At 47.5% G+C, this 14177-nt stretch overlaps 5 protein-coding genes across 5 annotated transcripts; 2 read left to right on the forward strand and 3 right to left on the reverse strand.

The window, feature by feature from the left end:
• Positions 1 to 317: 317 nt before the first annotated feature.
• On the forward strand, positions 318 to 2052 carry LY89DRAFT_649148 (putative MFS sugar transporter; the record flags this gene model as incomplete). The annotated part of the gene is made up of 3 exons (XM_018212045.1): positions 318 to 562; positions 633 to 1787; positions 1835 to 2052. The coding sequence occupies exons 1-3, from the start codon at positions 355 to 357 to the stop codon at positions 2050 to 2052; spliced, it is 1581 nt and encodes a 526-aa protein (XP_018069057.1). The 5' UTR covers positions 318 to 354.
• Positions 2053 to 2310: 258 nt separating this feature from the next.
• On the reverse strand, positions 2311 to 4300 carry LY89DRAFT_588946 (FAD/NAD(P)-binding domain-containing protein; the record flags this gene model as incomplete). The annotated part of the gene is made up of 4 exons (XM_018209506.1): positions 2311 to 3410; positions 3460 to 3617; positions 3668 to 3949; positions 3999 to 4300. 4 exons carry the CDS (start codon positions 4298 to 4300, stop codon positions 2311 to 2313), a joined length of 1842 nt encoding a protein of 613 aa, XP_018069058.1.
• A 329-nt stretch (positions 4301 to 4629) lies between these two features.
• LY89DRAFT_671128 (uncharacterized protein) lies at positions 4630 to 7183 on the forward strand (the record flags this gene model as incomplete). The annotated part of the gene is made up of 5 exons (XM_018213206.1): positions 4630 to 4767; positions 4901 to 5156; positions 5251 to 6391; positions 6450 to 6997; positions 7161 to 7183. The coding sequence occupies 5 exons, from the start codon at positions 4630 to 4632 to the stop codon at positions 7181 to 7183; spliced, it is 2106 nt and encodes a 701-aa protein (XP_018069059.1).
• A 956-nt stretch (positions 7184 to 8139) lies between these two features.
• LY89DRAFT_542240 (putative cell wall integrity and stress response component 1) lies at positions 8140 to 8842 on the reverse strand (the record flags this gene model as incomplete). The annotated part of the gene is made up of 2 exons (XM_018208192.1): positions 8140 to 8459; positions 8737 to 8842. Coding segments are annotated over 2 exons (426 nt in total), but the record flags the coding sequence as incomplete, so codon positions are not given.
• Positions 8843 to 13280: 4438 nt separating this feature from the next.
• On the reverse strand, positions 13281 to 13923 carry LY89DRAFT_751226 (uncharacterized protein; the record flags this gene model as incomplete). Its single annotated transcript, XM_018221221.1, has 1 exon — positions 13281 to 13923. Exon 1 carries the CDS (start codon positions 13836 to 13838, stop codon positions 13281 to 13283), a length of 558 nt encoding a protein of 185 aa, XP_018069061.1. The 5' UTR covers positions 13839 to 13923.
• Between the last annotated feature and the right edge of the window lie 254 nt (positions 13924 to 14177).

A 14177-nucleotide genomic window follows, 5' to 3' on the forward strand; every position in this document is an offset into this window, starting at 1 on the left:
ATTCAACTTGGCTCAGGCTTTTCACAATTCCCATGCTTTAGCGAACCCCTGAATTTCTGCCACTTCTTATGAGCATCTCAAACTTCTCGCCGCAAGAGCATCAAGCCAACCTCAACTCTCCTACCGTCAACCGAGTTCTGATATTTCCTACAATCACAAGAAACTACTTCTCCTCGTATGCATAATGCGGATGAGGATATCTAGTGCTAAGATAGTCTACCCCACGACCCCGCACTGTGGTTGACAGCCTGGAGATCAAATGTCCGAGAACGAGCAACGACACGATAATAGCACACTTTTACGCATTTGTTGACCCACGATGTGGTATCCATTTTGCAATCTCCAAAGTCGAAGATGGCGAGACCTTACTTTGGTTTGAGAGGCCACAGCCTTATTAGGTTTATGATCATAACTGTTGTTTTGCCTGCTTATTGTCTTTTGGGTTACAACAATGCTGTGTTTGGTGGTCTTTTGAGTCTGGAGTCTTTTGTTGAGCAGTTTCCTTATATTGATACGGTCCACACGACGGGTTCTGTGGAGTCTGAAAATGCTCGTGTTCAAGGTGAGATCCTCATAAATGCCAAAACTTTTCCCTAAACACGACTGCTAAACATGTATTGACAACGAAATAGGAACTGTGGTAGCGCTCTATACCGTGGGCTGCATGTTTGGAGCTCTTTCTTGCTTCTCCCTCGGCGACAAGCTCGGACGCCTACGCACAATAGCACTTGGCTGCATCCTCGAGATTATCGGCTCCATTCTCCTCTGCTCCTCTTTCTCCCTGGCTCAAGTCATAGTCGGCCGTCTCGTACTCGGTCTGGGCTTTGGAGCCATTACCGCAACGGTCCCTGTATGGCAATCAGAATCCTCTCCAGCCGAGCACCGCGGCGCTCTGGTCGTTCTCGAGGGCGTGTTTGCCAGTGCTGGATTGGCATCGAGTCAATGGATTGATTTGGGATTGTTCTTTGCGAAGAGTTCCGTATCGTGGAGATTTCCACTTGCATTCCCCATTGTGTTTGCGAGTGTAATACTTGCGTTCCTACCATTCCTGCCAGATAGTCCCAGGTGGTTGGTCAAGCATGGACGGATTCAGGAAGCCAGAACCGTGATGGCCATTTTGGAAGATACGAGTGAGGACTCGCCAGTAGTCGAGAACGACATTGCGAAGATGAAGCATTCTCTAGAAGAGATGGGAAAAGGGAGTTTCCGTGGACTACTCTCAAACAAAGAGGATAGATTACTCAACCGGACGCTGGTTGCCATGTTCAGCACGTTCTCGCAGCAAATCAACGGAATCGGTGTCATTGGCTTCTACACTGCGACAATCTTCGAGGAATTTGTCGGTGTCTCGCAGATCGTTGCCAGAGTCCTCAGTGGATCGATCTATATCTTCCAACTTCTCTGCTGCTTCGTTGCTTTTGGGACAATCGAATGTATTGGACGACGGAAGTTGATGATGTTCGGTGTGACTGGGATGGGCATTTGTTCTGCTATCGTTGCTGGAACAGTTTCTCGAGCAGACACCAATAAAGCTTGCTCAATCGTTGCAGCAATCTGTGTCTTCTTGTTTGCTCTGTTCTTCGGCATCGGAGCTCTTGGTATCAATTATTTGTATGGAACTGAAGTGGCGCCGTTGGCATATCGAGTGCCAATATATGCTCTGACGACTACGACTCTGTGGTCCTTTAACTTCTTGGTAGTGGAAGTTACACCTGTGGCGTTCTCTAATATTGGATATAAATACTTCATTGTGTTCGCATGCACGAATCTGTGCTTGTTGCTGCCGAGTAAGTTGCCTTTACTCCTGTCAAGATGAATGCTGAACGTTCTCTAGTCATATACTTCTTCCTTCCTGAAACTCAGAGACATTCTTTGGAAGATATGGATACCATCTTCCGCACGTCCAAGAACCCCTTCGACGTAGTGAAAGTATCACGGGCGATAGCGGAGGGCCGACTCAGAGCAGACGCTGTTCACGCAGCAACTACGGCTCATGGTGTTCGTGGCAGTGATGATGAGAAAGTTCAAGTTCAGTCATTGGAGAATGTGTGAGCAGGCAGAGCTGGGATTTCTGTACGAGGAGCAAATATGTCATTGTTTGTACTTATTTCAAATCTTACGATACTTGATCTGGTGTTCAAAAATGATACCGATTTCCAACCTCGGGGCCTCTATGAGAAATAATCGAGTATGTAATCCGAACTGATGGTCCGACGGGCTGTTGATGGGGAGAGAAAATCCTTATTCAAAAATATGGCTTGTAAAATTGGTTTGAGAAGACGAATATTATTCTCAACCTCGTATCAATCCCTACTCGTAAATATCTGGCAAGACCAACAAATCCCAGTACTCGTCAAAATTCAACGTCTGTGTATCACCAACGGTCCCATTCCTCCTCTCCTTCACCGTGAACCCATCACCAAGATATGCAAATCTGTTCCTCGATCTACCGTTCTTTCCAGAAGGCAAATACTCCATTCTATAATCCTCCCACCTTGGTTTCTTCAGAGCTTCGATGAAATGGAACGAAGTTCCTGCATAGATGGCAACAACCTGGCCATCAGTGGTACCCCGCTTATACCATGACCGACAGTGGCTGACCCAGACGGTTCGCTTAAGATATTCTTGTGTGTGCTCGTTGTACTCGTCTGTAGCTTGAGCGTCAACTTCCATTGACATGATGCCTTCAGTCTGTAGCTTGTCGATGCAATTATAGATATAAATCCCAGTAATTTGAATTCCTTGAACAAGCGAACCATTCGAAATGGGAGAATTGGGGCCGATGAAAGTGAAATAGTTGGGAAATTCTGGAATGGCAATCCCAAAGTAAGCTTCTGGAGCACCATCATCCCATTTCTTTGCCAGATCAACGCCGTTTCTTCCCACGACAGGAAAGCTAGGACGGAAAGAAGTGTCGAATCCAGTGGCACAAACAATGGTGTCGAATTCCAGTTCCTCGCCCCTCTTCGTCAAGATTCCCTTCTCAGTGATCTTGGCAATGTCGTCCCATCTCAGATCCACGTTGTCTTTCATAAGAGCTTCCAGGAATCCTGGACCAGGAGTCTGACGACGACAGCCAACAGGGAAACTTGGGATCAAAACATCAGCAAGTTGTTTGCCCTTGGGCGAATCTCCAAGTCTCTGCTTCATGGTCTTTGCAAAGAGAGCTTGAGCTTGCTGTTGAAGATCTGTTCCTGTCCAAGATCGCATAAAGTTCTGGATACGGCGGTCCGCTAGTTGTTGTCTGTGCTCTTGAAGATATGCTGGATCGTTCTTGAATCGCTCGAGCACTTCTGGAGCGTAGTTGTAGTTTTCGTCCATTGCTGGATCGTTAGGTGTTGGCTCGTTGATTCCTGGCGCAGGTGAAACCCAACATTGTGAGCGGACGAAAGAGGCGAGATGGCTTGCCACTATACGAGGTCAGTCCGAATACTTTCCAGAGCAAATTTGGAAACTTACAAGGTGCCAATTGAGGGACAATCTGAATTCCTGAAGAACCGATTCCAATGACAGCTACTCGCTTACCTTTGAAGTCATACGACTCGTCCCAACTTGCAGAATGAAGTAATTTGCCTTTAAAATTATGAATACCTTCAATGTTTGGGTATTTCCAATTACTTGACTTAATGTTAGAACAGTTACGAAAACCGGTGATTGGTAAACTTACTTTAATACTCCTCCAGCATTGATGAAGACATCACACTCGTCCTGGAAAGTCTTGCCAGAATGTTTGACGGTGAGTCTCCACTTCCCAGCTACATCGTCCCAAGTAGCATTCTTGATTTCATGACCAAATTTCATAACACGATCGACGTGATATTTCTTAGTCACGTTACACATATATTCATGAATCTGCTTTGAAGTGGCGTAGTAATTCGGCCATTCTGGATTTGGCTCAAATGAGTAGGCATAATTGTGAGCAGGAATATCACATTGACATCCTGGGTAGCTTTTTTTTATGTCAGCCTCGATGTCTTTTGAATGAGATGACTTCATACCGATTTTCTAACCATGTGCCCCCAAGGTCTTTGTTTCTCTCATAAATAGTGAAGTCGATATTCTTCTGCTTCATCCTTTCATTATGAACGATTCCCATCATGAGTCCAGAATATCCAGCACCCAAACACACAACTCTCAAGGGTCGTCGGTATCGAATGGGTTTCTCATTGATGCGGTAATCAGAGTTGACTCGTTCAGAACTGACATTTTGAACTGGAACCGAATGAATTGCTTGTTTAGGTTGAGTTTTGAGGATAGAGTCTTCGCGCTCTTCAGGCGTATCAATAACACTGGGAGCCATTCTGAAAGATCAATGCTCTGGCACTAGTCAGATCTCGAAACCCTTTTCACAATGAGGACCAAAAGCTACATGTTCTAAGTGAACCATTCTTAAACCCTCAAGATATTGTTTCCCGAGGTTTGACGATCATCGGATCTGCAAGTCCGGAAGCTCTAACGATCCCCTATGGAGTCGCCACCTTCCCCGCACTACGTGAAATGTGGGGAAGACTCTGGACATTGCATGCCCGAAAGAACAGAACATGGCTCTCTGCTGCATATTGCATCTACGGACATGCAACTTCCAAACGCCCAGTTCCAGGACTTCAATATCCAGCGTTGACGAAAACAATGTCCGAGATGATTGCACAGAACGAGACATCGAGTCTAGGTGCCGCTCCATCACCTCGAGGGAGTGCACGAAACCGGCATCGAAATCGGAAAGCTGCTCTTGTTTGTCGGACCTGTGTCAGGTGTCGAGTTAAGAAGGTAGGCAAACTTGCTCCTTCCTTTACTGCTTTGAATAGTCTAGATGTTCTTTCCCAAGATAGGACTTTCACACATAGAAATTTCCTTCCCGAAATCCAACTTTTCAAATGTTCATGCTTTCAGACGTGTCTAGCAATCACTCAGCTCGTCCATTAATTCAGAGAATTTCCAGATCAAATGCGATGGAAACCACAATGGATGCTCACACTGCGCTACTTCTCGCAATGTGTGTAGATTTCCTGTCGATGGCCGGCGAGAGAGCGCCAGGACCACCAAGGCTGATGTGCAGGCTCTTCAAGACGAGCTGAAGTGTGTACGAGCTCTACTTCACAATTCCCAGAGCCCAAAACAGCCAAACAATTCCGAAATTCTGCGAAGTGGCCAGATTCGTGAGTCATGTTCCGACACTAGAAGCCAGCTCCCAGAAAGTCTGTAGCTGTCCCAGACAATTCCGTTGAATTCCCTGCTTACAACATCTAACAGATCGAGGGACACCGGTAGAAGCAGCTCATGCGCTTTCTCCCTCGGAAGCTCGTCTTGCTGGAACAATCACTGAAACTGGCGAGCTCCAAGTGCATGGAATCACGAGCACATTGCACCGCCCAGAAACAGACATTGATCCTTCAAGCGAGATATATGGCAACAGCACTCTCGACGATGAAGTGGCTAAAGCACAACTCATCTCCTATGCCGCTATCCAGCGACAAAAAGAATTGGCAATGAAGCCAACTCGAGCTCTTTCCATGAATATCGATTTCGATGGTCTTCCTCCCGACCTAGCATTTTATCTTCTTTCCATTCACTGGAACTCACAACACTTCTCTTTTCTCCTCTCCTACCGTCCAGCTATCATGGACAGTCTCTGCAACAATGGACCCTACTCGAATAAGTTGTTGCTGAACGCCATTTACTACTCCAGCTGCTTGCACAGTAATCAAGAATCCCTTCGATCAGATCCCAATGATCCACAGAGTATGGGACTTCAGTTCTACCAACGATTCAAACATTTACTTCCTGAGTTCATCGATGAAGCCAGCATTCCCACAGCCGTTGCTCTCTTACTCTGTGGAGCAAGTCTCGTATCTCATGGCAAGCAAAGCGCTGGCTGGATATACTGCGGAATAGCATATCGACATATCCTAGACTTAGGTTGCCATCTCTGCATTCAAGAAGGGAATCGAAAGCCCTCGAAGGAAACAGTCCTCGAACAAGAAATGAAAAGGAGACTATACTGGGGAGCATTCATGACTGACAAATTCCAATCCCTCTACTTGGGCCGCCCACCCGTCCTCCACTCCTCACACGCACGAGTCCCAAAAGCGTACCTAGACACTTTCGAAGAGCTCGAAGAATGGACACCACATTCACCCTGTCCAAACTACATGCCTCGTCCTGCGTACGCAACCTCCACAGCACTCTCTCTAATCTCTCTAGCAGAGATCATAGAGACAATTATCGATACTTTCTACTCAATATCCAGCATAAAGACAGCTCCCGAGAAACTCTTACGCATCAAAGCAGAAACCCAAACCAGACTTCTGGCTTGGAAGACGAATCTACCTCAGCACTTGCAATACAACCCCGAAACAGACCAAACGCCCCCACCACATCAAATAACACCCCAGTAAGCCCATCGTCCTTACAATCATTGCCCTTCCACACGACTAACACTGACCTCCAAGCGCCATCTACCAAACAACCCAAATCCTCCTCCACCGCCCCTTCCTTCCCACCGGCCACCTCTCATTCATTGACCCCACCACCACCCACGACTCAGACTCAACAACCTGCTCCTCAGCCTCCATCCAGATCTGGCACCTGCTCCGCGCCTACAAAGAAACATTCACTCTCCGCCACGCACCCTACCTAATATCCTACGCCGCCTATTCCGCCGCCCTGATAATCCTGCAAACGCAAACCCTGCAGCAACACCCCGAATGCGTGCCATTCTTCTGGACCGCGCTGTTGGAGCTACAAAATGGGTGTAACTCCGGCCTTAAGAAACCGCTTACGATTTTGAAGAGTCTTGTGAAACAGATGGAGCCTTCTACTTCAAGAGAAGCTGTCAACGCACAAGTAACAACAAGAGGGGCAAGAGGAGATCAAGTATACTCAACAGACTACATTCCTAACGATAACTTGGATTTGCTGGGGGAGATAGAGATGTGGGATCAGAGCCAGTGGTTGGATTTGGATACTATTGTGAGTGAGGAGGGACTGTTGAGTGATAGTATGTATGGGCTCTTTACTCCTGCTGTTTGATGGATGGGTTGTGGGAAGAGAGTAAGAGGCAGGTTGAATGATCTGAGCTTGATAGCTAGTGAGTTGGGATATGGGATGGAAGACATGAAACTTCAGTTGACGTATCAACATTGAATGAACATGGTGAACAGATGAAACTTCATCGGTGATATGAGACGAACGACAAATCAAAATAAAACAAAACAACCACGCACCAAACATCAGACGTGTCACAGCGCCAGCTGTTACCAATCGCCTGAGCCAATCGCCTGCGACAGAGGCCAGGCCGGGAATGGTGGCGTTCCCGAGCTTTAAGCCTACTAGGGCTTAGCTCCTCACATGACATCCCCTTACTTCTAACATATATATGTATATAGATCTCTCCTCCTCTCCTTTCTTCTCTCCTTAGCTTTAGATTCTAAATGAATAGCCCGACGTTGCGTCGCCACCTCACACCATCGTCACAGTGCTGTCACAAGACGAACATAATTACGATCAAAGTATCTTTATTACGTCGGATCTACTACTACCTGACCCTCAGTATCACCACGCCATCCCATCGATCTGTCTCCAACAGATAGCTATAAAGTACAGTACACTAGTCTCCGAGCCAGCAAAGACACGGAGCCTATACACAAACACACATGCTGGATCCCCACCATGTCTACCTATCGGGGGTATTCGGGTCGCCCCAGCATCTCATCTCATATCAGATCACACACAAACAAACAGATTTGATGCATTTCATCAAATATCGAGAGAGATGGAAAGGTCGAGAGAGAGACAGAGAGAACGCCAAGCAAATGTTTCTTTCTGAAAGGACAGGACAGTGCGACGGAAGCGTGATCCCGTATCGTAGATCGAAATGTCGAGTTGGGGAATATCAGGACTCTCGATATACGGAGTATGGTCATATCATCTTGCGCCACACCTATACACAGAACACCGATTGGTCTAAATCACATGTCGACCAAAAAACCAGACCAGTCAAAGAACTAAGGGACCGTAAACGCCGAGTTGACAAAATGGATTGCTAAAGTGAAACTCGTTGTCGTCAAATGGGTACTCAAGCGTTGGTGACCTGTTACTCAAAGTCAGTAAAGAATATATCATGTCATACAATATATGACGTACCTTAAGAATCCTCCTTGAATAATCTTGGTTGTCAGCAATGCTACCATCACTCATTCGTCGTTGAGCCATGACCGCAGGGTCAAGGCGCATATCGGTGAATGAAGAGGCACCACCACTGCTGGTAGGAGGCTTGCCACCACCGATGAAGCTGCTCACAGCCGCATTTCTCCTGTACTCATCCTCGACTTCACGTCTGCGCTTGTTTCTGATGAACACATATGCACCTCCTGCAATTGCTCCAAGTACAACAATGCCGATAACGACGCCTGCAGCGATGCCTGCTTTGCTAGGACCTGAAGAGGATGATGAAGATGATGCTGCTGCGGAAGACCCAGTTGATTGGCTGCTTGCGGTTACGACAACAGTTTGACCTCCAACTGTAACCACAGATGGTGAGGCCGATGTAGTAGCAGTTGATTTACCAGTTGCCTTGGATGAACCTGCTGAGGTTGATGAAGCCGTATCGGATGCGGCAGACGAATCCACATTCGTGACGTCGTATGTCAATCCAGTCAGGTAGACGCTGTAGGCATTGCTTCCACCGCCTGTATATGATTAGGACAAGGTCAAAATACAAGAGAGACTGTTACTTACAGAGATCGGAAGGATAACCAGGGCATGTAATAGTACATGTGGAATTGTCTACAGATGTAGAGCTTGGTGGAAGATTGGCACCACAATAGCACGAAGAGTCCTTGGTAGCCATCACCGCCATGCCCATGCCCAGACATTGTGTTGAGCAGTATCCCGCCGAGTTGTATGTATCGGAACCGTTCAAAGTCAGTCCCGTGGTAGATGAATAGCATCCATCAGGGGTAGCACTGAAAGCTGCAACATTGGAAGCACCTAGGAGAGCAGTGACCGCAACCAGCGTGCTGGTGAATGTCGACTTCATGATGTATGTTTGTTTGGCCGAGGCCTCGAGGTCGACGAAAAGGGTCTCTCGAGATCGAAGTTTCGACTCGAAATGTTCTTTGGCGTGTCGTTGGAAACGCGATGAGGTCTTGTACAGGCCGACCAGCAGACCTTTCGCCCTTTGTGAATCGACTCGGAGAAGGTTTGGTTTGGTTCAGGATGTTTCCTTGAAGAAGGGCTGGTTCGATGATGTTAATGCGGTACGGGTGAAGATCGATGGGTCGTTTCGAAGATTCGTTTGGTTGAAACGTCACCCTGGCTGGCTGGCTGTGTTGATCACGAACGTCTTCTCGAAGCAAACGCGCGTGGAATGAACGGTGGTTGGATAGGGGATCGTGGATCGAGAAAGAGGCCGTAACGAATGTGCCTGTGTTCGAAGGTGAATGATTTTGTCAAAATGAGAGAATGGAAATCATCAAGAAAGAAGAAGATTTTGATGAATCACGAAACGAGGGTGATGGTGGAGGAGGGTGAATCGGATGATGGGTGGTGAGTGTGCGGTGGTGGGAGGTGGGTGCAAAGGAGAGTGAGTGACCTTGCGGGCGCGGATTTGTTCGGTCTGTCTGCTGTGTGGGAAGTGGAAGGATGGGCTGGTCGATGATTTGGCTGCGAGGACGAAGCGACCCTGGTCGAGTGGGGCCACAGGAAATTGCGATCAGAAAATGAGAGTGCGCGCTAACCCAGGATAGGCCAGGCACAGCGAGTTCATTGGACGGACGATGGCCGGCAGGGTGACCCAAATACCCGTGGCTTCCTTGTCGGGACTACTCAAGGGGCATTTCAGGCAAGAGCAGAGAAGGAATATTGGACGCGCGAGTGGCCCGGAGTGGGTGGTGTACTGTACTGTATTGGGGTGCTGCTTCAATTTGGGATCTTCATATCTTTCATTCAGCGTTTGCATCTATCTGGCTGCCTATCATTGATACCTCGCTGAGTGCTCTCTCTCCATCGTCTGAATTATTTCGTCCTTTGTTCCCTTGTTCCATCTCTGCTGGCCTCTCCTAAGTACCCATTCGGCACTTCTGAATCTGCGAAAACAAAAAGCACCCCCTCCTGTCCGAGTCTATCCCAACTCCCAAGTACCGGGAGCCTCGGATTCAGCAGTGATGTGTGGTCGATCGCACCTCAGCTGTCGCACGATCAAAGTGACTAGGCTGCCCCAGTCAATTTCTGACCCTTAGCTGCTCCCGCACAAAATTATGTCACTTGTGAAATGTCAAAGTGGTCGAGGAGGCCGAGCTGGGTTAGATCTTAGGTCTTATGCAAGGTACTAACCCAAATGCTCCTTTCGGACCGGGGCCCACCCCTTCAGACAAGGCGCTACTTGGTGCTAACCGCTTCTGCGTGGGTGGAGGGCGATCCAGAATTTGCGCCATGTTTTTCTTCCTTCATTTCACTTCACTTCACTTCACTTCTCTGAGCCGGCCCTTTCGGTCAATAAACACCAAATAAGATTCTGACCAAGAAACTCCAGACCCTCGCGAACTCTCAACGTCAAATCCTCAGGACGCGTCACAAGAAAACTCAACAAGACCGACGCGGGGAAGGATGGGTCGACCCTGCAGGGCGGTGACTTGACCAAATCAATTGTTTTCTGTTGGTTTCTGCACCTCGCTCGTACCCAGAGCCGACCAGCATCACATGTGTCTTTCTCTCCACCTCTCACCAACCAAATCATTGCCGTTGACTTTCCGTCTGAACACCACCACCCCATCAGGATACCGCATTGTCGTGATAGCCAGCACGTCGACGATCCGTTTCTTGCTAGACTTCTGTGCGGTGCTGCACTCATGGCTCGGACTGATGCACTCAATTCGAACACAATGCATTGTTGTTTCTCTGTCATCCGAAGTTACTCGACCGGGTCACCACTCGTCTCATAACGTTGCACAGCCTCACAATAATCAACCTTCGCCAAATTGGAGGCTCCATACCACCCGACCCTTCGTCCCGAAAGTTTCGGTTTGATACGGACAATACTTTCTTTTCCTGACGTACCGCGTGAGACAGGTCTTGCGATACGATGTCTATTTTTACTCGGACTACAGAGTGGTGCGCCAGCGTAAATTTTTACAGCTTTTCAATTTGCTTGGAAATAGCATGTCTCTCTGCATTCGTATTCGATTCCGTCTTGCATATAACCTCGCAACATCATCTCTAGTCTGATGTCAGCATTTCACCCTCATTTGAACGTGTGCATCATCACGTGTGGAGGTTCTAAGTGCGGCACTATTTCGAGTGCCTCAGATCTATCTATGATCTTTCATGCCTTACACGTCTCTCCCAGATCTACGAGAAGCAGGAGATCATTCCGATGTATTTTAGGACAGGTCGAAGCACAAATAGCTCGATACAAAACTCAACAAGCGACGAGGCACGTTCGCATTGCCATCGTTACTCAAAGTGTTTCAATTACGCAAGTTCGGACGAAGGCTGAGCGCTTGGCTTCACAGTTCCCTTACCACCGTCAGCCCAGAATACTCGACTACAAAATGTCGTCCACTTGGTGATGGTATCATGATCTCATTCTTATGCTAGAATAAGACATCGCCACCTCCTGGGGAAACAACGATGATGTTTGGTACTACACGACAAGGTTCACTGTACAAAGTTCACACCAGCGACCTTGACACTGCCTGACCCACCTCCGCATTTTCCAGAAAATATCATCAGCTCCACACAAGTTGTACAAATTCGTCTCCCACATCTTTCCTACTTCATTCGTTTCTCCTTGATGATCAAATACTTGTGGAACAACTCCAAGTTCTCCTCCATCTCTCTCTGCTCCGCTTTCTCCTCTTCTAGCTCCTTCGCTTTTGCCTTCTCCATCTGCTTCTTGGCCTCCTGTTTCTCTCTCTCTAGCCTTACGCAGGGACACTCTAAGCCATGACCAATCTGCCATGGTGTCTGGCAGAGCCATTGGTCCATATCCAATGTTTGTTTGTGAGACGCCATGTTGTTAGAGCTGACTTGTCTTTAGATTTCGGTATCCTGTGTTATCTCTCGGAGCATGGGTTTGCAAAGAGAATAGAAGACGGGGTCTTTATAGACTCGCACAGCAAACACAGTATGATTCAAGATGTCTTAAATATCATCGATGATTCCTTTATCTGCCATTCTGATTCACACCTCCCGCTTCTTCCCAAAATTACGTGTCCAGCACAGCAAAGACTCCAACCCTCCCACTATTCAACAACCACCGCGACCCAATCCCTCCCAAGTAACATCACCCTCGCTAAGTTCAGGCTCCTTCTCTAATAACCTCTCAAGTTCGAGATCCATCACCAAGTCCTTAGATCGCTGTGAACATTCCTCTAGCTCCAATCGTCTCTTCTCTTCTTCCGTCGGACTTTGGGGCTTGTTGTCTGAATCGTTCTTGTTGACGAGGCAGGTGCTTGCTTGTGCTGCACAGTCCTTGTCGTGGTCGAGGTTCTGGCAAATGCGCAGGGGCTGTTGGCTGGCAGACATTGCGCTTTTTTGTAGCAATTATGCTTGACGTTCGGTTCTGCGTAAGTTGAGAGAAGTGGCAAGTGTTTGGATTCGCGAGGATATCGAATCGTGCTTCTGTTTTGTGGAGTTGGGGCGACTGATTTGTCTTTCGTTAACTGTTGACGTTGCACTTTATTCAGAGAACCCTCTAAAGGACGTGAATCCGACCCTTGTAATGGGCTAGTGTCCGATTCATTTGATCCCTACTCATCCATTCGACTAGCGTGCTACCCGTGACTATGCCCTCTAGCATCAAGAACGTGTGAATCGAGTTCCGATTCATTGTCCACAGGTTATTACTTATTTACTTGTTCTCTACATAGAATGTCCGATGCCCAATACCTACCTCAAACCCCGTTTCCTTTCTCATTGTTCCCAGTAGAGTTTCGTACATTCTCAGCAACGGTAGGCCCCATCAACCACTAGCCCGGCACGATCTGATTCATACCTTCACATCGACAATTCTCAGCTTCTCAGTATACCTCTTATCGAGCACCTGCAACATGTTGGGAATTGAGCATTTTTATATAATTAGGTAGGTAGGTAAAGTGGAGTTAAATCAAGCTCGAACTCATGAGTCGTGATACTCCATGACTTAGCGAGTGTAGATATTATGAGTCAAAAGTACAAGTCTGGGAATGAATGGTGCTGAACAGTAGCTGTCAAAGCAGCTACACAATCTCATTGGTACTTCTACCACGCCCTAGCATCCTAACCCAAATCTACATCTCGCCTCACCATCCACCCTTCTTCTTCAGCTCCTCCATGACAACGGCCCTCAAATCCATACAAAGTTCCTCCACTCTAGCTATCTCCTTCTCTATCATCTCCGGCTTCGTGTTCTTATCCGACGCTGCGAAGCTTTTCAAGACCGCAAGCCTCTTCTCTTGCATATCCAATCTATGCCAGAAGAATTGAGGCCGTTGGTTTTTGTTGACAATAAATACGTAGCAGGGGCACGTAGGACCGTGTCTCTTGGGATCGGGGCACGTTCCGTTGTAAACGCTACCGGATGGGATATTTGGATGTCTTCTGCGCATATGCTCCCATAGAGTTTCGTTACTAGGTGGTAATAAGAACCTTGGAAAGTCCGAGCCGCCCAAGCCCAAGTTTGAGGAGCGGCGACTTCCGCTTTTTGCTTTTGAACTGTGATGGCTTGACATGGTTGTTGGATGTCGGTGGTGGTGGTTGGTGGTTGGTGGTGAGCTTGGTTGATGTTGGAGAACTTGATAGGATGAGAGATTGGAAACGCTGTTAGAATCTAGGTGGAGGGCATGTTGGGAGCTAGGCATTTTAGATAACTAGGTAAGTAAGTAAAGTAGAATTGAATCAAACTCGAATTCATGAGTGGTAATAGTCCATCCATGACTTGGCGAGTGTAAACGTTGTGAGTCAAAAGCACAAGTTCGGGAATAAAGAATGGTTCTCTACAGTAGTTATCAAAGCAGCTACACAATCTCAATGATACACTTCTACTACACTCTAGCCTCCTAACCCAAATCAACATACCACCCACCCTCAATCCCTGAACTCGTCGAGAAGCTCCCTCAACTTCCTGTTTTCCTCCTTCATTCTATCTAATTCCTTCTTGATTTCCTCCGGCTTCGTGCTCTTGTGCGTCTTCGCGATGT

The sequence above is a fragment of the Mollisia scopiformis genome (genome assembly GCF_001500285.1).
Source record: "Mollisia scopiformis unplaced genomic scaffold LY89scaffold_16, whole genome shotgun sequence".
NCBI classification, from domain to species: domain Eukaryota; kingdom Fungi; phylum Ascomycota; class Leotiomycetes; order Helotiales; family Mollisiaceae; genus Mollisia; species Mollisia scopiformis.